Source organism: Canis lupus, chromosome 21 (genome assembly GCF_011100685.1).
Source record: "Canis lupus familiaris isolate Mischka breed German Shepherd chromosome 21, alternate assembly UU_Cfam_GSD_1.0, whole genome shotgun sequence".
Classification (NCBI taxonomy): domain Eukaryota; kingdom Metazoa; phylum Chordata; class Mammalia; order Carnivora; family Canidae; genus Canis; species Canis lupus.
In genome coordinates, this window is record NC_049242.1 from 23,793,982 (window position 1) to 23,817,887 (window position 23,906).

Here is a 23,906-nt window from a genome sequence, read left to right on the forward strand (position 1 = left end):
AGGACTGCAGGGATGGAGCCACCGAGGCCTGGCCATTCCTCCTTCCCCCTGGCTTTGGCATAGCTTTGGGCACTCACCTCCTTAGTATAAGAGGGAACCCCAGGCAATGTCACCCTTCCTTGTGCCTCTCATCTTGGAGGGTGTGGTGTGCTGTGGCTGTGGCTGCAGGAGGCCCCCTGGGGTTGAGGGACCAGCCTGCCAGGCCCCCAATATTCTCAGCTGCTGCCAGGTCTGTTGGTGGGGCAAGCAGCCTCCTGGCCTGGGCATGGGCTAAGACATTTTCTCTGTCTCCAGGCTCTGAGCAGGCAGTGAGGGGTTGGGGTGCCAACTGGCACAGGAGCCAGGCCACAGGGCCGCCCCCAGGAAGGTGGTCGTGTCGCAATCGGCCCCTCCCTGGTTGGGGGAGGGGACTGAGGAAGAAAGACATTATTCAGTCCTTGGAGAGTTGGGCTGGCTCTGACAAGCACCCCAGCTGGGGCTGTGTCCCGCCCTCTCTGCCAGCAGAGGCTGAGAGATAAACACAGCTCATTTGATACGGGCCAGCCTGGGCCTTGCTGGGAAATAAATCTGCTGTCTGATCCCCCCTCTGCTTTGGGGAGCAGGGGAGGGGGCAGGGAGGGAGCTAAGCCGTGTGCTTCTATGGTCCCCAGTGGCCACTGAAGCAGACTGAGGGCATCATGGACCATGACCATGCCGCAAATCTTTGTTCAGGGAGGCCTGCTGAGAGACAGAGCAGGAGCAGGGCAAGGAGCCAGGGGCAGGCCAGGAGCAGTGCAAGGAGCCAGGGGCAGGCCGCTTCCAGTCTCTTACAGGGGAATCTTTCTAAAGGTTAGGAATGGCCCCAGAGCTCCTCTCCTTTGGAGGTGTGTGCCAGCCTGCACCCCAGGCCACCCCCAACACTGAGAGGAAATCCTGCCTGCGAGAAAGATTCAGAAAGTGTGAGACTCTAGAAAGTGGGCAGGAGGAAGTGTGAAAGGCAACCTCTAGACTCTAGACCCGGAGGGGATTAGGAAAGAAAATAGGGACTAGGGTATGGTAGCCGCTGAGGCAGAGAGAAGCCTCTAGACCGTGAGATTGGGCAAAAAGCCATGGAGGAGGGAGGTGATCTGCAAGGAGTTCTGCCTTGGAGTGAAGTTCTGGGTTCAGATCACGAGCTAGACGGCCTGGGCAAGGCACTTAGGTGCCAGATCCTCAGTTTTTCCATCTGGTTTTCTCATAATGATGGTAACAGTCCCAATGACCCTGCTTAGAGGGACAAGATCCAGTTTATTCAAGATGACCCATCTTGCAGGGTCATTGTTACCACAATTATCATAATAATAGGATTCAACAAGTGTCAGGAACTAGGCTGAGTAAGCCCTCGATGAGCATTATCCAATTTCATGCTCAAAATAATAATGTCAGTGGGGTAATTAAGTAATTTATGTAAAGAGAAGATAGTCAGTAAATGTTGGCTCCTTTTTCCATATCTCAAGCTCACTCAATCCCACAAATCTTTGCAGACACTTAGCTTGTGCTAAGCATCCTACTTCCACCCTAGAGCTTGTTCTTAGGTAATGTAGACTTTTCCTGTAAGTAATGATAGCATCCCCTCTGGCTTGTAAAAAATCACTGGCTACCTGTGAGGAGGAGGAGTGGCAGGGATAGGGCCTGACCTGGAGCCCTCACCCACACCTTTGGTGGTGATCTGTAAGAGGCGGGGCAGCCTGGGTGGCTGATTGGCTGTGAGAAGTGAAAGAGGGGGTTTCAGGAAAGCAGGATTTCAGGAGAGGTATCTAGCCTAAGGAAACAACCATTCCTCAATCGTTCTTAGAAGCATTCACCTGCATATTGACAACTGATATGCAGATCACAAAAATGATCAATTGATATGCAGTCATAGTCATAGCAATGACCATCTTTAAGGATATTTAAAAGTCAGCTTTCTGGGGCTCCTGGGTGCTCGCTCAGTGGGTTGAGCATCTGCTTTCAGGTCAGATCATGATCCCAAGATCCTGGGATCTAGCTCCACACTGGGCTTTCGGCTCAGCGGGAAGCCTGCTTCTCTCTCTCCCTCTGCCCGTTGCTCCCCCTGCTTGTGCTCTCTCTCTCTTTGTCAAATAAATAAATACAATCTTTTAAAAAAGCCAGCTTTCTAAGAACCTTTGGCTAGGCAGTCCATGTTTTCCCGGTTCAAACACTCTCATCACAGCTCCCTGAACTATAAGGACACAGTACACTGTGAAAGCAGGAAAGCTGCTGTGAGCAGCTTTATTGAAAAAGGACCCAGAGAGAAGGTGTGCCTGTGTATACGTATGTTCACACGTGTGTGTGAGTAGAGAGAGAGTCAGCAGTGGGAAGGGTGTGTGTGCAGAGATGCAGTAAATAGATAAGCAAAATGGGACCAAGGGAAAGGAAGCCAGTGTGATTGTGAGGGCAAAAGGAGTACTGGACTGAGTCAGGAGACTCGGACTATCATCCCTGCTTGGTGACTGACTTCCTATGTGACCATAAAGGTGTAATTTATCCTCTCGGGGCCTCGGATCATCCATCTAATAACAGTTATACCACAATTTAAATCTGTAAGCACTTTGTTTGATCTTCCTAACTGCCCTATGAGAGAAGGGCTAAGGTTCAGAAAGAGGCAGTGACATGCCCATAGTCACTCAGCAAGAGTGTGGTCAGGCTGACAAGCTCAGATATTCTGGGCGTCTCACTGGGAGAGCACACCTGGGAGGTTCTCTTTCGCCTGTCTGGTCCAGCCAGGTGACATCCTACCTAGAGCCAGAGAGAAGGAGGAATGAAGCAGGGTCTTTGGGCTGGAGCCTCCTGGGACTGACAAAGCACTGGTTGGTTTGCCAGGTCCAGACCTGTTCTGCTTCTTCCACGGGAAGAGATATGCCCCCGGTGAGAGCTGGCACCCCTACTTGGAGCCACAGGGCCTGATGTATTGCCTGCGCTGTACTTGCTCTGAAGTAAGTTCCTCTGGCCACTTGGCCACCTGGGAGAGGTATGTCTGGGAGACCACAGAGGGGTCACCCCAGAGGGAGGGTGGGGCCGTGGCACTTCAGCAGCAAGCACTCAATACGTGGGAACTACTGTGCACCTCCCAGAGATAAGTCACATCGAGACTGGGCTGGGGACCTGGGCCATCTGTCTTTCAAGCCAGCCTTCCTTCCACCTCTGCTGCTGCCAGCCATGCCTGTGTCCCAGGACAAGAGCCTCTCTGTCCTGACCTCCCACTCCTTCCTTTCCTTGTGCCGTTTCCTCCAGCCACTTCTCTTGCCGTCCTGCCTTAGGATATGTTCTTCCAAGGCCACTGGCTCAAATATCAATTCTTCAAGGAAGGCTTCACCCACCCAAATGCCACCCTCACCATTAGCCTTATTTGATGCCTCACCTGCAAGGGTGTCTTCTTCTGGGGTGCTACATAAGTTTCTCTGTCCTTCCCTCCTGATCCCTGTTGGCCAAGTGTAACAGCTACCTGTGTCTGTCAGGTACAGCCCCTCCTAGATCTGTCAGTCACAGCCCTTTGAGAGCAGGTCTGACTGGGCACTCACTGAGGCTGGATTCGGAGTCCCGTGGGAGGCTGAACAGACTGGCGCAGAGACCAGATCTTCTTGTTCACCTCTGTCTCCCCCTTCCAACTCCACCCCGGCAACCTCCACAGAGCCTTGTACTGTCAACTAGGTGGAATAAATAAGACCCCCAGGTCTAGAGTTCTCTGGCCAGGGATGAGGATGGAGGCGGAGTGATTTGGGAGGCTTAAAACACCCTCAGCTCTGGTTCAGCTGCCTGGGGCCCAGTCTGGTTGGTGTAATATCCTCAGCTCTCTCTGGGTGCTGGTGGTTGGGGGGACAGGGTACCTGGCTCCTACCTGGAACCAGCCTCTTGGTGCCTGTCTTTCCCTGCACAAAGCCAAGAGAGGAATGCAGGAGGCCTGTAAAAGTCTCCCTTGTTAAGACAACCGTCAGAGTGGGAGCAGAGAAGAGCTTCTGAGAAGACACTGGGAGGTGAAGGGGAGTGGACCAGCCCCTCTCCTGATCTGATCACTGGAGTTTCATTCCTCCTAGGATCTTTCCCTCTGATCTACTGCTTCTACCATGTTGGCCCCAGGCAGAACGCTGGTGCCAGTGGCGACATAGCCACTCACAACTGCTTCTCCTTGGTTCTCCTTAGCACATCTGAGGCCAATCAGTCTTTACAAAAAGAACTTTATGAAATAGAGCCAGAGAACAGGAAGAAAACCAACAGAAAATTCCAGACGTATTGTGCGGTCCAGTTGACAAAGTCCAAGTTTTGTGATCCACTGGAGTCAATTCATTTCTCCCCGGCTTCCCAGAGTTCCCACATACACAGTTTCCCCAACCCAAGAGACTATGGTGGTATCTCCAAAATATACCCCGAATCCCTCCACTTCTCTCCACCATCACCACTCCTCTAATAAAAGCCACCTTCATCTCTCCCTGGGCTGCTGTATCAGCCTCCCAATGGGTCTCCCTGTTTCCTAAGTCCTTCCTCCACATGGCAGCTAGGATGATCGTCTCTGAACATAAAATTGATCGTGTTATATTCTACTCTTAAAGCCTAGTAGCTTCTCATTGCACCTAAAGTAAAATTCAAATTTCCTGCTTTGGGGGCTGCATGAACTGACTTCTGCCTTTTTCTCAGACCTCCTATCTGGTTGTTCCTCCACCTGGATGCTTCCCCCACAAGACCTCCTCTGGAAAGGTCCCTTCCCTCTCGAAGTTCATCCCATACATGAGGGTTTCTGTGACAGCTCTTTCTAAAATAGTCTACTTTCGTTAACTCAATCACATCCCCTGTTTTATTTGTATCATAAATTTAACATCTGAAATGATCGTGTTCCTACTTGTTTAGTTTTTATAGTCTGTGTCCTGCTCCTAGGATGCAAGTTGTTTGAGAGCAAAAACCGTGTCGGTTTCACTGCTGTGTCCCTAGAGCTTAGAAGAGGGCCTGGCACCCGGTCGGTAGTCATGCAGTAAATACTGAGTGAATGGATGAGTCCCCTCAGTCACCAGAGGTGGCCCAGCATCATGGAAAGTACATAGGCCCTGAAGACAGTGCTCATCTGTTGTGTGCTCTTAGGCAACTTAACCTCTTGGACAGAAGCTCTTATCTCCTTGCAAAAGTTTGGATAGCAGTACCTACCCCGAGGACTGCAGAGAAGATGAAGAGAGATAATATATTTATGTATAATATACAGCCCCTACCTAGTTGCTACCCAGTAAATGGTAGTTCTGACTTTCCTGAGAGGTGATCTGGCTGCCAGGCCTCCTGCCCAGTCACCTGCCCATTCAACCCCTCACCTGTCCCCACCTTACTCCCGGTTGCATGTTGCTGATCGTCTCTATAACTAGGCACCTCCAAGCTGGAATCAAGAGAGAAATTCTAACTCTTCAGGTCACATAGTTCCTTGAACTCCTAGTTACTCTTTTGAGGGGCTCAGTTCACCCTCTAGACATTAAGTATCATGTGTGCAGGCCTCTAGAAGGCCCCTTTTGGAACTCAGACCAATTCTATGGACTTTGGGATGCCCCTTGGTGCTGATTAGTCCCTGTGATCTGGCCATCTTGGGAAGTAGTGATCCAGAGGGCCTGTAGGCTGGTCTAGGGTTTTCTGTGGGGCAAGAGGTGCTGTGGGAAACTCGGTAGGCAGGAGGCTGGAAGCAAACCTGCCAACTTCACAGTTGAAAAAAGCTGGCTCCATTCATCTAACCAAGAGGCCCTTTCTCACTTCTCTTCTGGCTCTCAGTTAGTCACTCCTTCATTCAGACTGGCATGGGCACTAGCTCGGAGCAAGGCCCTGAGCTGACAATTCAGAGAGGAACAGATGAGGCATGGCCCTTGTTCTTGGGAATTGGTGGTTGAATAGACGAGACCAAGGTAAATGTTTCATTACAACATAGTGCAATGGCCCTTATAGCAGAGAGGGGAATAAGGTGTGGGACGCCCAGGTTGGTCTGACAGATCCTGTCTGGAAAGCTAGGACCATCTCCAGAAGGAGCAGTGGCCTCTCTCCCTTCAGTTCTTCTGTTTCTGCTCATCTCTCTCTTTCTTAGTTTCTCTGTATCATTCTCCCCCATTTGCTGTACTTGAAAAAGCATAAGAACTCTGGGGCCCTGCTACTCTGGTGCCAGCTCCAAAGCGTCGTGTAAGTTTTCCCAAACCTCTCAGAGATTCAGGGAGTGGATCACAAAGCCCTGAGTCATCGCCACATCAAGCATCTCATCATGTCCCCATCCCTGTCTCCGGCCCTCGTGTGTCACATTTCCCTCTTAGCCATGAAGCTCAGGCCCAGAGGTAAAAGAATGAAGTCCTAGAGTTAAAATAACAACAGTCAAGATCAACATCAAAGTAACTCCAGCCTTTTACTCTTATTTCTCAAACATCAGGAAATGGACATGGGTCTGTGCAAATCCATGTACCCTACCCCTTCCTCCATGGTGGGGCATGTGAGCTGGGGAAGGGGAGAGACCTGACAAATTGAGTTTATTGTTTTTATCCTGTCCTGTCACAGGCTTAAAATGAGTGTAGTGCCCCACAGCGGGGATGGGGTTTTGGGAGAGGTCGGGTTTGGGTGGGAGGCAGTGGCTCTTAGAATCAGGACCACTCCCCTGTGTCCCCTTCAGAGTGCCCATGTGAGTTGTTACCGCCTCCACTGCCCGCCTGTCCACTGCCCGCAACCTGTGACTGAGCCACAGCAGTGCTGTCCGCGGTGTGTGGGTGAGTAGCCTCCTTCCTCCCCCTTGCCCACTGATCCTTACTCCCATCCCAATTAGGGCTTCTGGCTGAGGGAGGCCCCTGGAATGAGAGAGGGCAGTCTCTAGCCATCAGAGGTATTGAGGAGGCAAAGGTACTCAGAGGAAGAAACATCCTGGATCCCCAAGGAAAGCTGGGGTAGCCGCAGTCTTCTCATTCTTAGGTAGCTGGGCTTGGCAGGAAGAGGGAGAAAATGTGGGAAGTGGCTAAAGGAAACAGGGGTGTGCTTGGCCTGTGGATGGCACATGTGAACTCCAAGCTCTCTCTGGCTGGTCGGAGCTAGAGGGAGTGGACATGCCCCATGTCAGTGGGATGAGCGAGCAGGAGCTGGGAGGAGCTGTAGGGGATGCCAGGATTACGGCCCTGAGGCTGGGAATGACCAAAGGAGTTGGAGTACGTGTTCTCCAAGACTCCTCCCAGTGCTGAAGTTCAGGCACTCTGTGTGTCTTAATGCTGAATGCCTATGGTTCTATGATTTTAAGGTTCTAAGAGATTCTGAGACTGGGATTCTAGGAAGCAAAGGTAAAAGAGAGGAGAGGAGAAATGGTCTGAGAAGGAATTAGCATAACCAAGTATATATGCAACCAAATGGCCAATGAGGGGCAGCTAGTGGGAGACCAGCTTAGAAGCGGGGAGATGCTGAGAGGAGAATCAATGCTTAGAAGCATCAAGAAGGTGATATAATGGGGCTCCAGGCTCTGGAGCCAGGGGTCTTCTGGTGAGCTGGGGACCTGTGGGGAATATGTGTGTCAAGTACGTTTGTTTTCCGTGTGGGACCCCAGAAAGGATCTCCCCATGGCTCTGACTTGGGTCATAGGTATTCATGGCTCTGGGTTCCCTTGGGGAGCAGGGGCTTTGAGCTTCACCCTGCCTGGCGAGGGGAGCATTATGCCTTCTCCTTGGAGAGGCTCACTCCAGGAGTCCTTGCTTACCTCTCCTTGCTGACTTTGTGCCTAGGCCCCTTCCCCAGTACATGCTCCTCTCTGCCTCTCTATTTCCACATCCTGCCCCTTTGCCTGCCCAGCTCTATGGCTCTACATGTTCTTCATGACTCAGCTCAGCTATCAGCTCCTTCAGGAAGCCTTCCCACCAGCTTCCCTCCCCACTTCTCTGTGGTGCCACAACTGTGCTTCCATTGCTCAAGCCCTTACTACAGTGTCACTGCTTGTAGAATGTCTCTCTACCCACTTAGATTGTGAGTTTCCTGGTGGGAGGGGCTGGGTCTTACTCGGCACTCCATTCCCAATGCTTAGCCTGATGCCTGGTATAGACAAGGTGCTTAGTGAAGGTGTCTTGAGAGAATGAGTAGGTTCTCTCAAAACTGGAGACTTACCCCTCTGCCTGGCAGGGTGAGGACTAGCTGATTGGCAGGTGCTGAGGAATGGGGCTGTGGTGGCCAGTGAATGATGGAGCTTACACCAAGCACAGGACAGTCTAGATCATTCCAGCTGACTCCCCTAGGATATAGCTCTGTGTGAGACTTTGTTTTGTTTCCTGCTGTATCCCTACCACCAAGAACAGTACCTGGCACTAAAGGGGATTCATAGATATGCTCATTGAATGTTGAACGAACAGGTCCCCACCACATGGGGCTCAGTGGGGCTGAGGCTTCTGGCCTTGCCTTCTTGTTCTTGTCAGGGCCAGCTAAGACACTGAGGGGCTGAAAGGCCATGGTGGGGACCCAAGAGAGGGACTGACATGATCAGATGCAGGTATCAGCGAGATCTCTCAATTAGCTAATATGAAGACTGGCTGGGAAGGCTGAGGCTGGAGTCTGGTTTAAATCCCAAGATAGGATTAGATGCAGAATCTTCAGTAAAGTGGCCCAGTTAATTTTAACAAACCTTTTGGAGTGATGTGAAACTTCATTATCTCTTCCCCTTGCCCCCTCATCTGCAGAACCTCACACCCCCTCTGGGCTCCGGGCCCCCCCAAAGTACTGCCAGCACAATGGGACCATGTACCAACACGGAGAGATCTTCAGTGCCCATGAGCTGCTCCCTTCCCGCCTGCCCAACCAGTGTGTCCTCTGCAGCTGTACTGTAAGAACTTTCATCTTCTCTTTTGCACAGGCCAGCACAGACAGGCCTGCAAAGCACAGTGGGGTGGTATGAGAGGGGGTGGGGGGGATTGTTCCTCCCTGTTAAAGCAAAGTGAGAGTGAATGGACTCCGGGGGAAGGGAGCATCTGGGGTCTGGAACGTCCTGCCCTTCTCTGGGCTTCCTCGTGCTCCTGAGCTGCCTGTTATAGCACCGTTACCTCATACTCACATTTGCCCATTTCTGTTCTCCCCAGTAGACTCTGCACTCCTTGAATGGAGGGAACATAACCAATTCACTTTTGTATCCTCTGCTACCAGCCAGCTCCCAGGGCCCGGCACACAGATGTCTATAATGATTTTTGAATGAATACATGAATGAGTGAATGATCAGTCCTGGGGTACAGAGACAGGGTCAGACTGCTTGTTGCAAATTGATTTAATCTGAAGTTGCTTAAACTCCCCCTGCTGTGATCAGAGTTGAGCCTAGGAACAGGCAGCAGTGTCCCCCTCAGGGGACAGAGACTGAAGCCAAGCAGGGGCTGATCTGGAAAGTCTTTAGCCTCCTCCTTGGTGGGCTCAAGTGTGGCTCTGCTATAGGTTTACAGATGGCTTTCAGCATGTCTTTCTTACCCTTGGGTTCAGCTCATCTGTGCATTGGCAGGAGAACTCCTGCTTTCCTGATTTCTGCTTCACCTGCTCATCAAACTTCTCTGGGCCTCAGTTCCTCTGAGTGTGGAAGGGAGTCTGACCAGGTGATCTCCAATGTCCTGTTTAAAATAATTCTCTGATTTAGCAGTGACACAAGGGTAAGAGGCATAGATTTGATGTCAGAAACCCATGTATGAGTTCCAGCTCTGCCATGGTTCCCTGTGTGACCTTGACTGAGTTACTTCTCTGGGGCCTGCGTCCCCATCTTTTCAGTGAGAGGATCCTCTGAGTCTGAGATTCTGAATCTTAAAAGTATCTGTGCTGCAGAGCAAACAACTTACAAATAATAAAGAGTGACCACTTATGAATCAACCTAGAGAGCAATTGTTTTTGCAGGACTTGAGCCTCTTCCAGTGGTCTAATACCTGCTAGTGCATGTAGATGTCTTGTGTTTATAGACAGCCCCCCAAAGACCCCAGGAGCAGAAAAGCACTGTTCTTATTTTTCAGATGAGGAAACTGAGGCTCAAATCAGTTAAGCAACTTGCCTAAGGTCACACAGGTAATTAAGTGGCAGAGCCAGAATTCAGATGCGGGGCCACATGACTCCAAAATTCACGTCCCCTCCCCCTGAATTGTGCTGCTTCCTGTAAAGAGACAAGGGGCTGGGTGAGGAGGAGCTGTGGGAAGAGACAGAAGTGATGGCATGTCAGGAGGGTGGTGAGAGCATTCTTGTGATTCCTGTCCCTTCTCGGATACTTGGGTCTCCCTTTCTTTCTTCTCCTCCTTGTTTATTAAATGGGACTGGCTTGACTACTGAGACTCTCTGAAAAGGAATAGGGAAGGGACTCAAGGTAATTATCACTTCCTGCCAGGAATATCGTGCCTTCCAGTTTATTTAATAAATTAATTTATTTATTTTAGGGACACCTGGGTGGCTCAGCGGGTGAGTGCCTGCCTTTGGCCCCGGGCGTGATTCTGGAGTCCCGGGATCGAGTCCCACATCAGGCTCCCTGCACGGAGCCTGCTTCTCTCTCTGCCTGTGTCACTGCCTCTCTCTCTCTCTGTGTCTCTCATGAATGAATAAATAAATAAAATCTTTTTTAAAAATTTATTTTAAATGTTTTATTTATTTATTCATGAGAGACACAAAGAGGCAGAGACATGGGCATAGAGAGAAGCAGGCTCCCCACTGGGAGCCCGATGTGGGACTCGATCCCAGGACCCCGGGATCATGACCTGAGCTGAAGGCAGACACTCAACCACTGAGCCACCCAGGGGTCCATGTTTGTGCCTTCCTATTTAAAAAGGGTTTTCACAACCACCCCCTCACTTGCTTTTCACAACCCAGATGGGAGCACCCCCATTTCATGGAAGAGGAAAGTGAGGCCCAGAGAAGAGAAGTGACTCACCGAAGGTCATCTGGCTTCCCCTTCCCTCTGCAGTGCTGCCTCTCCAGGCTGGCCCCTGAAGATGGGGACCTGGGGTTTTCAGTAAAAGAAAGATGAGCCCAACATGATGAGCCCACTGATCCCTCTCCTCTCTCTGGTCCACCTGTTTCAGGTCAGAGGAGGAGGATATGGATTTCAGTAGGAAAAGCCTGCAGGCTGGGCTCTAGTCCCCTCTGCTGGGCTGCATCTCTGATTCCAGGCAGTTCAGACCCCTCTTTGGACCCTCCTCATCTGTAGGATGGAGGACTCTCACCTCACCAGGCTGATGAGAGAGCCTAGGGAGAGACAGGGTCTGAGAATGCTTTAGAAGCTAAAGGATGAATGTTAGGGCCTCAGGGCCTGGGGAGGGAGTGGGGAGGGCACAGGGGATCCCTCCTCTGAGCTGACTGGGCATTCCCCAGGATGCTCTGCTGCTCTCTCCTTCTCCCACCTCAAGGGACACCTCAAGGTCATTTGCCCCCAGAGCAAGGGGCTCTCCCCACCCCAAGGCTGCTCCTCATCAGAGCTCATCTCCTGTTTGCTCTGTCAGGAGGGCCAGATCTACTGCGGTCTCATGACCTGCCCAGAACCAGGCTGCCCCGCACCTCTCCCGCTGCCTGCATCCTGCTGCCAGACCTGCAAAGGTGAGTCTGTGCCTAAATCCGGGCAGTGCTCACCCACTCCACCCCAGGGATCTAGCCACAGACTGTTAGAGGTAGGGGACTTTCCACTAATGAAGGGCAAATGGCTCAAGCAGAATCAAGTACACAGATGGTCAGATGGGACCCTGTGGGTCAGGGTAGTTTAGGAAAGCCTCCTGGAGGAGGCAGGACTGGGGGAAGGGAGTGCTTCATAGTAGAATGCTTCTCCAGAAGCACTGGCGTTGTGGAAGGACACTGGACCAGGGGCCAGGTGGCTCCGGTTTCATGTTGGTTCTTCCAGCTAATTCCTTCAGATTCTTTCCCCTCTTTGGGCCTCAGCTGTGTCGTGTGTGCACTGAGAGGTTGGCCTCGGTGATTTCTAATAGACTGTCTAATTCTAGTGTTCTTGGTCTTTGCACCAGGAATGTGTGGAGGGAGCCAGATTGCATGTGAGGCAGGGGCTGAAGAGAGAGACTCCCACTCAGGGCCTTGCGTGCTGGCCCCCCAGGGGGTGGAAGATAGAGTCCTAGGGTGTTCCAGCGGGAAGAACAGAGGGGCTGGAGATGGTGCCTGCGAATGTACAGTATAGATGAAGGCTTGGTGACTTCAAGTGTGGCTGGACAGGGTGGCTCCCCAAGGGACTGCAACTAAGCAGGCTTCAGGGATGGGATTCTGGCCTCCTGAGCCATCCATGATGGGCATTGAACAACATGCTCTGGCCTAGCCAAGAAGTTCAGTCCTCATGGTGACCAGGAGGTCAGTGTGGGGAAACTGAGGCAGAAACCCAGTTGTAGGGAATTTGTGAACCCAAGGGTGAGAAGAGGTGGTAATGAGAAGTAGGAGTAATTCCCCATCAGGGCAAAGGGACCTGCTGGTGCTCTGGGACTGCAGAAATGGCACCAGGCCTGGGAGGCTGAAGGCCGGCAGGCCTCCAGTCAGCAAGGCTGAGGAAGTGGAGGCTGACCCAGTTTCCCGTTGGGTTTCCAGATGGGTCAAGTGAGAAGTCAGCAGAAGAGGACACCACACAGTCACACCGTGGGGTGGTGAGTACACAGCTTCACTGACAGGGTGGGGAGAGGTGGTGAGGGGAGCTGGTATCCAGGGCCTAAATCCCATGACTCCAGAACAGGCAGTACCAGATATTGTCCTCATTTCTCATTTGTCGCCTAGGTCAGCAACATGAGCTTTGCCATGTTCCAGCCCCTCTCCCTAGCCTCTGTCATGGCTGGTGGGGCAGCAGGGGCCTGGGAAAAAGCGGCATGCAGTATGAGAGCAGGCCCCAAACTTTCCAATTTTTTTTAAGATTTTATTTATTCATTCATGAGAGAGGCAGAGACACAGGCAGAGGGAGAAACAGGCTCCCTGTGGGGAGCCCAGTGTGGAACTTGATCCCAGGACCCTGGGATCACACCTGAGCCGACGGCAGACACTCAACCACTGAGCCACCCAGGTGCCCTCAAACTTGCCAATTTCCCTCCTGAGAAACATGTTGACACTGTTCTGTCCCAAACCTGTGTCTGTCCTTAGTTCAGGCTGCCTCTGTGCAGCACGCTCCCCCAAGGGAACGGTGTTTGTCTTGGCCCAGCCTTCCCCACTCAGCCCCTGAGGTGCTGGTTCTTTGTTTGGGGGCCACCTCTCTGTCCTCCCCTCTGCCTTGGCCCCTGTCGATCTTAGTCTAGAGTTAAAATTAGCTAAACTGCCCAGCTTTCTCTGGTCAGAGAGGCAAGAGGCAGGAGGATGGGCTTACACCCCGACTCAGGTCTCCATCCACCCTCGGTGATATATCTGCAATGGGAACATCTCCACCTACTCTGTTAGCCTGGGTCACCTGGACCCTGGGAGGCTGGAGGCTGGCCTCCCATGCTCAGGGACTCCCCAGGGGTCTGAACTAGTGAGCTCTCCCTTTTCCTCTGCCATCCCATCCTCTCCCTAGGAGGCAGTGTGTGAAGCAAAGCCCACCCAGGCTTAGCTGCAGGCCCCAAACAGCTACTTACTGGATGACGTGAGGAAGTCCCATTAGAACGTTGGCTCCTCAATTCTTCTTGCTACTATTCCACTTGATAAGCATTTCCTGGGAGCTTCCTATGTACCTGGGCCTGTTCTAGGGCCTGAGACAGTTTCCTGGGAGCTCTTCTGGGCTTAGTCTGGCCAGTCTCTGACTCAGAGACTCTATGGGCAGGAAAGGGCTGTAGAAGAAGGAATATGAGTGACTTGGTATCAGCGAAGAGGGTAACAAGCCCACTTGCTCCTCTGCCATGGCCTGGGACTACCTAGTCCTCTAACTGAGCTAAGATGCTCCTACACCACCACCCTCACCACAGAACCTTTGCTATCACTGCCAGTCTGCCTTTTACCTGGTCTGAAGGGGCAGGGTCTTACTTGAGTTCCAGGGGCTCAAGAAAGGGGGCTCTGGAGATCCATGGTCTCCAAGTGGGGTCTGCTCAGTCTTCTGCCCTGTGGGACTCTGGGGCCTGGTGAGAACTTCAGAGGCCCATCCCCTTCTCCCATGATCTAAATCTTCTTAAAGAATTCCCTGACTCTCATCCTCACTACACCCTCACCTTCGATTTCTTACATATGAAGTTGCCCAGGACCCTGATCACTATTTCTCCCAGATCAAGACCTCATTACCCTCTTTGTTCACTCCAGCCCCAAGGCCTTGGCTCTGACAGGCCTGAGAAGGGCTTGGATTTCCAAAGCACCGTCCTCTGAGAGTTTGCAGAGATCCATTGTCTGAGAATGTCTTAGGCCCCATCCAGATCCTTCTATCCCTAGTGTGTGGCTCTCTTTACTGGGAAGTCATGGGGGTGTCTACTTACAGGCCTCACTGTAGCCTCAGTCTTGCTGCTCCTCTGCTGGCACTGGCCCATCAGTGATCCTCATCCTTCCTGCCATTTGCAGAGACACTCCCAGGATCCGTGCTCAGGGGACAGTGGGAGAAAGAGAGGCCTGGGCACCCCAGCCCCCACTGGCCTCAGCTCTCCTCTGGGCTTCATCCCTCGCCACTTCCGACCACAGGGGGCAGGCAGCACGACAGTCAAGATTGTCCTGAAGGAGAAACATAAGAAAGGTGGGGATGGGAACCTCCTCTGATCCCTGAGGCGGGGGTGAAAAGGGGACCCTAACTGCTCCCGTCTCCCATCCCTGCACCCCCCACTCAGTGGTTCCCTAATCTTAACTTGGCCATGAGTTTGTGGATTCAGAAAGCATCAAAACTAAAGGTGTCCTTAAAGGGTACTGAGGTTGAGAGTACAGGGTGAGAGACAGAACCAGGCCTAGAACCGAGACCAGGGGGGCGGCACAACAGTATTTTTTGAGCTTCTGCTGTATTTTTGCTGGGGATCAAGGGGCACAGAACAGAGGTGAAAAATGGTCTCTGTCCTCAAGGGGCTAGACATGTAAATAAATAACTGTCATAGAAGGAAGTGGTGAGAGATAGTTTGGGACAAAGGAAGGAGGGAGTGGAGCGAGGCTGTGGGCAGATAGTCAGGATGCAATGGGAAGGGTGACCAGGTGGGTGGCCTGTGACCACAGCAGGGAGGAAAGGGGGCTCCTGCGGGGCTTCTGATTGGGGGTGGGGCAGGCACAGCTGCCAAGGGATGTGTCTTGGCCGCTTCGGGACAGATGGGACAGTGAGAGCTCACACGGCCAGGCAGTGACAGAACTTGATCTCAGGCCTCCTCCTGCCAGGAGAGCCCGTGAAGGGCAGGAGGAGGCCTTTCCATCTCCAGCAAGAATTTCCTGGCCATGAGTCAGCTCTGAATGCCGAAACAGGGGTGAAGTCAGGGACGGGGACCAGTTTTATCCCTGGCCCCCACTTTGCAGGTGGTTGGCTGGGCCAGACTGGTGGAGCAGGGGCTCCCCGAATTCCCGGCCCACCTATTCCTGGACTCTGGCCCAGGTCTGCGCCACTGACCCTCCTCCCTTCCCGCCCTCCTTGGCCCAGCCTGCGTGCACAGTGGGAAGACATACTCCCATGGGGAGGTGTGGCACCCAGCTTTCCGCTCCTTTGGACCCCTGCCTTGCATCTTGTGCACCTGCCAGGACGGCCGCCAGGATTGCCAGCGGGTGACCTGCCCCACTGAGTATCCCTGCCATCACCCTGAGAAAGTAGCCGGGAAGTGCTGCAAGATTTGCCCAGGTACAAAGAGATGCTGGAGGCAGGGAGGGCACTGCCCAGAATGGGCTCTGGGTCCCTCTCCCCAGGGCACAGATACTTGGAACATCTCCCACATGGATGGGGCATGGACTCAGAGCCACAGGACACAGGGTTTTTAGATGCACTGGAGTGGAAGAGGCCAGACTCACAAAATATTAGACGCATGGAACATCGAGTATTATAGTGACAGATTCAGAGATTCTCACACATAGACACAGAAATAATGTTCTGGATTCTGAGAAATCATAAAATCATAGGATATGAGGATTTTTAGGGGAAAGAGCCCATATTTACTGAGCACTTGCCATGTGCCAAGGAGGTATTTCGTATACATGAATCCACGTACTCCTTCCCACAAATGGATAGGGCAGGAATCTTTTTCTCCATTTCGCAGACCAAGAGAAGACCTTGAGCTGTGTGACCTCGTCCAAGGTGTGGGCCTTGGACACCTTGGACGAGGTCACACAGCTCAAGTGACAGCTGGAATCCGAACCCAGGTCTGTCTTACTCCACAGACAGTGCTCTTGACCACTGTTGTCTTCCTTCAACGCTCATCTATGTATGAGGAAAACTGAGAGCCAGAGATCCTAAATCACATAGCAAAGTAGTCATAGAAGCTGGAATTAGAACTCAGGCTTCCCGACTTGCCAGCTGAGTTCTTCTAACACTGTCACGTGACCTGAGGATTAATGAGGGTGCAGAAGAAAACATCTGAGTATCTCCTGGGAAGAACAGCCTATGGCTGTCAGCAGCGCTGTTGTGAGGAGCAGGCCCATTCCCTGAAGCCTGGAAGGAGAGCAAGACGGGCTGAAGTTGTGGGCTGCGATTGTGCTTCACCACATCTGGTTAGAAGGCTGGGTTGGCAAAACTAAAAGGAGAGGAATAGGGAAGAAAAAAGGGGAAGGAAACATGCATCGAGAACCTACTAGTGCCAGGTATTGTACTGTGATTTCACAGAGTCCATGTACTCCTCATCTCTCAGATAGTTTACAAATGAGATAACAGAGTGGCTGCAATTATCCTAAGTCTCCACCTCCCCCGGGGCTTTGATGTCAGGAAGCGTGTGCTTCTATATTAGCTGCTTACTGGCTGACAAGTTATTGTCCTTTCTGAGCCTCAGACAGAGGAAAACATTGAGGAAAAATGTTTTATAAATTGTAAATAAGAATCCAAATGTAAGCGATAGTATCTGAGAAATATGCTACTGGGACAGGGCTAGAGAGGGAGCATGACAAGGTGTTACCTGGACACATGAGTGGTGGGGATTCAACTTGAATTCTCCAGGAGACTGGCAGTAGCTCACTGTTAGGCTCCTTCACAAACACACCTGGTCTTAGGCCCTGCCACCAGACCCCAATCCATTTCCCCTTAAAAATATTGAGACTATAGCTTTACAACCCTTAGCAGGACATCTCAAAGGGCTTCATAACTAGTAAGAGTTTATTTTTTTATTTTTATTTTTTAAAGATTTTATTTATTTATTCATGAGAGACACACACAGAGAGAGACATAGGCAGAGGGAGAAGCAGGCTCCCTGTGGGGGACCTGATATGGGTCCGATCCCAGGACCCCAGGACCATGCCCTGAGCCAAAGGCAAACATTCAACCACTGAGCCACCCAGGTGTCCCCTAGTAAGAGTTTAGAAGGAAGTATGTATGTGTAGGGACTTAGTCCTTTAGTCCCTGAAAAATAGGGAATGTTGGTACGTGGAAAATTCTGGGGAATGTCCTTGGAATTCCAGCATGTTGAGGCTTTAGGATTGGAATCCAATTTGGGACCAAAACCCATTACCACTATTATCATCATCCCCCCTGCACACACTCCTGCGGCCCCCTTCACCATTTCAGTCAGATCATCGCCCCCTCTACCCCCTCTCCCACCATCACAACCATAATCATCACTGTGGCCATGATTACCGCACCCCTCCCAAACCTTCCATTCTGTGTATGTTCATAAGAGCCTTGCTTGCTGGTGTGGGTGACTCAAAAGACTTAAAGGATATAGTTCCTCCTTCACCCCATAGGTCTCTTTAAGAGAAAAACATACCCAAGGGAGGCAATTACAAGACAGTGCAAGGCAGTGCAAGGCAGACTAAGGACATGAGTGGGATGCATAAGCAAGAAGGGTTTTAAAAGCTGTGAGTGGGAAGAAGCAGGGTAAGCTAAGCCATTCCAAGTGGGCTGCCTGGAGGAGGTGGAGGATGAGCTGGGCCCAAAAAGATGACAAGTTTTCTGATATGCTAATCAATGGGAGGCAAATGGGAGAGGTGGCTCCTTTCTCTTTCCCAGGGGCACCAGAACTTTCCCAAGGATTTTAAAGACCTGAGGGAGATGTCAGACCAGTGGCCTGGCTTCCTGGGCCTACCAGGCAGGGGTGGGGGGTGGGGGTCAGCGTGTTCACAGGTCCTTTGTCTTCCCCAGAGGACAAGGCAGATCCTGGTCACAGTGAGATCAGTGCCACCAGGTGTCCGAAGGTGCCAGGCCGGGTCCTCGTCCACACATCAGTAGCTCCAAGCCCAGACAACCTACATCGCTTTGCCCTCGAGCATGAGGCCTCTGAGCAGGTGGAGATCTACCTCTGGAAACTGATAAAAGGTGAGCATTGGCCCACTCCCAGCCGGGCTGACCTCTGGCCCGTGCCCCCCTACCAGGGGCATTTGGTTGATCAAGTGCCTCTAGCCCAGGAAGACCAGCCTCTGGCTACCCTTCTAGATTTGTCTCCAATTTCAAGATAGAGGGAGACAGAGATTCTGTGATTCTCTGACAGTTCTGATAAGCTCATCTACTCTGAGACACCAGGGCCTCCAAGTGCTCCCTCTCCTGGGAGGAAGGGGTTGTTGCACTTGCAAAGTGCCAGGACGTGGTAAAGCCTATGTGGTTGAAGCAAAGGCATGTCTACTGGTAGAGCTTCAGCACTCTGTGAGGGGAGAGCTTTTCAGGCAGAAGCGCCTTCATGGCATCCTCAAAGCAGGAGGGCCTCGAGGCTAGAATCATTCAACCTCTTCTATGTTGTGGATTCCATCCCTCCAAAAAGTTGACATCAGAATATATTTCTCACTCACCCGATGCAACGGGGACGCTCATATCACCAGCTGAAGGTCAAGAGGAATTGCCATTGAGTTGGGCTTTTTGGCTCTTCCTGCCAAACACAGATCCCCTGGGTAGAGTAAAAGAAACTAAACCCTTTAAGTGTGAATCAGCTATAAGATCACTTTTCTCTACTGATGGGTCTGGCTGGAGTGGGCGGGGGTGGAAGAGGGGATGCTGATAATGATGGTAATGATAATGATAACCAATGCGTGGAGCACTTTAGAGTTTACAAAGTGCTTCACATTCGTTATCTCATTTGATCCTCAACGATCCTGAGAGTTAGGTATTATTATCCCCATTTTACAGATGAGGAAACTGAGGCTCAGAGAGGTGAAGTACCTGGCCCAAGGCCACACAGCCAGTAAGTGGAGGACGGGAGCTAGAGCCTATGTCTTGTGACGTCAGATGCGGCTCTTTCCCTGGTCTACTCTGCCTCCTGTCCTAGGAGGAATGGACGAAGAAAGCGGAGCCGTTCAGCCTGGAGAAGAGAAGACTCAGGGGGACAGGACCATTGGCTTCCTGGCTCTGAAGGACTGCCCCACACAGGGGAGCCATTGTGTTCTGAGTGACTACAAGGGTCAGAACAACAAGCGGGGGCTTTAAGAATCAGACAGACCTGAGTTTGAATCCTGGCTCTGCTATTTCTTAGCTGTGTGGTCTCGGGCAATCAATTGACCTCTCTGGGCCTCAACTGTTTTCTTCTGTTAACTGGGGAGGAGGGTTTTTAGAGGATTAAATGAAATAACTTGGGTACAGCCTTTCCTATAATAGGGAGTAACAACATTTGTATCTTCGTTCTACCTCCTTAGAATTATGGTGAAGCACGTTTCCATCAGAGAGGAAGCACTTTCTCATACCTAGACCCTTTCTGTAAAAGAAGGGAGGGAGCAAGCTCAGTTCACAGGAGTGTACAAGCGGCGGCTGGGTGAGGGTTCTGCCGCAGTTGAGGAGTTGGAGTCAGCAACCCTTATACTTGTTTTGCGCCTCGAGATTCCATCACTCCCTGGACAGGTGCTGGTTTACTCCAGACCTTCCCCCCAAGCCCACCAGGTACTGAGACCACAGGGAATAATAGGTCCCAGCCTTTGTCCTCAGGAGTCCAAGACCTAGTGACTCGGATGCAGTAGGAGCTCCTCGGGAGCTGAGCGGAGTCAGGCTGAAAGGCTTCATGGAGGAGAGGCCAGTGGCTGGAACAGGAGTTAGGAAGGCAAGAGGGGCACAGGCAGGTGAGGGGGGCAGCGACAGCTTCAGACTGACCCTGGAGCCTATGCTTACCTGCCCCGTGCCCTGTGATTCATGGGCAGTAGGCCCTGTGCTAGTCTGTTCCATTTCAGCCACGTGAGAAACCTGAGGGATATGCATTCATGCACCTGAAGATAAAACTGAGTCTGGGAGGTAAAATGACATGCTCAAAGTTACACAGTTCGAGCAGGAAAGCAAAGATTCAAACCCAGGTCTGACTGTCCTCAGATCCACCTCCACGGAGGTGACCTAATGCCTTCAGAGAGGTGCCTGAGGAAGGCCATGGGGTGCAGGACGGCATAGACCGGGGAGCTGTAGCTCGAGGCCCGTCTCATTACCGCCAGGTCCAGCAATAAAAGGAGCAGGTGGTGGGGGTTCTTCAACTTCTCAGTGCCAGCTGTACCATTGCATCACTGGCAAACACCCCTCCCCATCTCCTGACCCCCTGGGCGGCCTAATTGCCTCTTCAGGCTCTCTGTTACCTCCTGTCCCAGACTGCAGGCATCAAAGCAAATACTCAAGGTCTGATTCTCAGTGGGAAACCTTGTTTCTTCACCCAGAGGAGTGGTATCAGCAAGCCTTGGGGGTGGTGCAGGGAGAATAAGGGCAGAATTGGCCTGGAGACACGGACACCTGGGCTGAGGCCACACCACTGTGGGACCAGTGTCAGGCCCCAAAAGCTGAGCAGAGGGCTGATTGTTAAAAGCCTTGTAGATTCTGGAGTTTCAGACTAGAAGGGACCTCAGGGATCCTGATTCCAACCCCCATCTAGGAAGGAAGCCCCCTACAGCCTCCCTCATGGTCTCTAGCCCCTGACTGCATATGCCCCCTCCCCACCTCCACTGTGGACAGCTCCATCCAGAAACGGTTTGTGTCCACATTGAGCTGAGCATGTCCTATCTCCTGGGACTCACCTGCCAGTGCCTTCTCTGCCCTGGGGGTCCACAGAGCCCTGCTGCCCTCAGAGGGGGCACAACCTGAGAAGGCATGGCCGTGCTCCTCAGGCTAGCTCTTGATTCCAAGTCTAAGAGCTCTGTCCCTACAATCATGCTTTAGCTAGAGTGTGAGGACCCTCCCTCACCCCGTCATTTCCTCTCTAATTTGTATTCTGGGGTGTGTGCAGTGGCGGGCCTGAGCAGAAGGACCTATCCCCATGTCGGGCTTGTAATGTGTAGCCTGGGCCTTTGGAGCGAGTGTCTCCCAGACCCTGGTCCTTGGCATCTGGACTGGGGGTCCTGAGAACAATGCTGGACATTCCCAGCCTCCTGGACCTGAGTGCTGACGGTTCTCCTCAGTGGGATCCTACTCAGATTTCCATAAGCAAGGCCAATTCTTAGTTTTCTTTCTTAGCAGAGGCCTCACTGTCACACCTGTTCTTTCTGGCCACAGACCCTGGCGGTCACAGCTGGACAGCCCATGTGCTCAGGGCCTCTGTGCCGTGCATGGTGCCCATGGCCAGCTCCCCAAGGGACACAAACATCAGAAGATCTAGCTAATACCTCGTTGCCTTCAGGGCCCAGGCTAGATTGGGTACACGTATGTTTCCTTACCCATCCATTCATCAAGGGATCATTCACTCGTTTGTTAATTCATTCATTTATCCTACATGATTCACGAGTGCCAGGCTCAGGGGAGCCAGAGAGGAAAGCCCTCCAGGAGTAACCAGGGGAGGCAAGAAGAGACATAATGATAGCACATTAGAAATAGGTACAATGACCAACAGAAGCTAAGAGCTGTGGGTGCCCCCAAGGAGAGGAGATAAAGGAAGACTACTTCCCAGCTAAAGCTTAGAGGATGAGTAGGAGTTCATCCGATGGCAGCAGGAGAATCGGAAGTCAATAGGGGAAGGAGTTGCAGCAGAGGGGGCGGCCTAGGTAAAGGCTTGGGCCCCTTGGGGGACTTTAAGCAGTTGGCGAGGGTTAGAGCACAGGAAGGCCGCTCAGGGGTGAACAGAGCCTCGTGCTGTAAGGAGGCCTACCACTCTGACATTTGATGTTCTTTGGAGTCTAATAAGCACCCCTATTGATTTTTATCACACATTCTATGGGCAGGCCATATGGGCCATATGGGCCTCCCCCTCCCTCCACCCCACATTGTGGACTGGTGAACAGTGTGACAGGTGGTGGAGGGTGAGCAGAGAGGCGACAAGAAGTCAGGGAAAGGGAATGACAAGGTGATGTATAGTTTTGAATGCCTGCATTTAGAATCACAGATTGAAGGGAGAGGAAAGAGGTCGGAAGTCTAGTGTAGTGCCCAGGCAGGATGTGATGGGGCCTGAATAGGGAGGCTGGCAGTGGAGGTGGGGGGATAGGTCCAAAATTCTTGGGAAATTTAGTCTGCAGGATTTGGGGTCTGGTCGGGAAAGGGGAGGAGAGGGGTGGTAAGATCCAGTCTGTGTCTAAGTTACCCTGTTCCATTGACTACCTCACCTTTCCTGCTCATGCCCTTGCCTCTGCCTTCAGGAATCTTCCACTTGATTCAGATCAAGAAAGTCAGGAAGCAAGACTTCCAGAAAGAAGGCACAGAACTTCCGGCTACTCACCAGCACCCATGAAGGTGGGACGTTAGGCTAAGGACTGGGGCCTGGGAAAAGAGCTGAGCCAGAGGCTGGGGCCTCTTGGGGAGTTCCAGGCTGCTGGTTCTGGGAGGGGGGCAGGGTGCTTGTCAGCCACAGACGTCAGTTCCCGGCACAGGAATCCAGTGGGCGTCTGGGCCAGAGATTTCTCAACTCAGGGCGCTTGGGAGCGGGAAGGTGAAGCAGAACCATCTGGATTTGGTCCTGGGAGTGAGGGAGACAGGGCTGTGAGGGAGGGAGGCCTGAGCCCCCAAACCCTGATGCTGCCTACCCCCTCTCTATTGGAACATTTCCTATCGAAACCCTCCTAACCACTTTCTTCCCGATGCCTTTCATTTGCCCTACACTATACTGAGGAAGATGGACTCAGGTGGGGCTTCCGGTGGGGGAGAGGAAGTCATAGATGGGAGTGTCCCCAGTGGGTGTTAGGAAGCCAGCCCAGCTCCAGATGCCAGTTGGCTGAAGGTGGGGTCGTGTGCCAAAACTGATCACAATACGGGGTTAAGATGGAAATACCCATCCTCTTCTTCCTAGGGACTCCAAACCCAGGGCCTCACCATCCTTCTTGTCCTCAGTTTTCCCCATCCCAGTCACCCTGCCTCTGCTGTGCACAGTACATGCACACGCACACACCCCTGCACACACATGCACACATCCCACCCCTGACCCCCATCCCTACACGCCTCTTCTGCTTTCCTCGATGCAGGTTACTGGAATGTTTTCCTAGCCCAGACCCCGGAGCTGAAGGTCACAGCCAGTCCAGACAAAGCAACCAAGACCTTGTAATGAAGACCTAAGCAGTTGCAGATACGAGCTTTACCATTTTTGTTGTTATATATTAATAAATGATAAGTTGCATTACTCCTCAGCCCTGCCTGCTGAGTTCATGTCCGGCTACTGTGTGTCCCCACAGGGACTAACTGCAAGGTAGGCCTGGTTATGCCCATATTATTATAGGGCTGGAGCCTGAGATGCAGTAGGGATAGAGACTAGCCCCTGTCCTTGCTTGTCACCAGAGCCAGGGCCAGTTGCCCCAGCCTCCCTGACCAGGCCCCTGTCTGGCTCCACAGCCTCTCCCCTGCTCCATACTGCTTCTGTCCCTGGGCCCCCAGCTATGGCTCCTCCCGCTTTTATGGGTGCCCCCCTCCTGGAGCCCACAGGCACTGAGCCTAGGAAGCAGACTGACTCTAGTTAGCCAGCGGAGAGGGAAAGGGAGCCTCCAGGCACTTTCCCCAGCAAATCTTTCAGGGATCGCGATTGTCAGCCACGCTCTACAAGGAGGAAACTGAATTTAGGGAGAAGAAGTCATGTGCCTGAAGC

At 52.2% G+C, this 23,906-nt stretch overlaps 1 protein-coding gene across 3 annotated transcripts in view; it reads left to right on the forward strand.

The window, feature by feature from the left end:
* CHRDL2 (chordin like 2) overlaps nt 1–23,454 on the forward strand; it is a 32,603-nt gene extending 9,149 nt beyond the window's left edge. The window contains exons 2-12 of one of the 3 annotated variants that reach the window (XM_038568634.1): nt 2,842–2,954; nt 6,632–6,725; nt 8,661–8,803; nt 11,430–11,523; nt 12,508–12,563; nt 14,422–14,590; nt 15,467–15,661; nt 18,101–18,274; nt 19,076–19,130; nt 22,474–22,567; nt 23,293–23,454. In XM_038568634.1, coding sequence (XP_038424562.1) covers nt 2,842–2,954; nt 6,632–6,725; nt 8,661–8,803; nt 11,430–11,523; nt 12,508–12,563; nt 14,422–14,590; nt 15,467–15,661; nt 18,101–18,274; nt 19,076–19,130; nt 22,474–22,567; nt 23,293–23,313 — 1,208 coding nt within the window. In that variant the 3' untranslated portion in view covers nt 23,314–23,454. The remainder of the gene's footprint in view (nt 1–2,841; nt 2,955–6,631; nt 6,726–8,660; nt 8,804–11,429; nt 11,524–12,507; nt 12,564–14,421; nt 14,591–15,466; nt 15,662–18,100; nt 18,275–19,075; nt 19,131–22,473; nt 22,568–23,292) is intronic. The other 2 variants (XM_038568635.1, XM_038568636.1) reach the window with 2 other exon arrangements.
* Nucleotides 23,455–23,906: the final 452 nt, after the last annotated feature.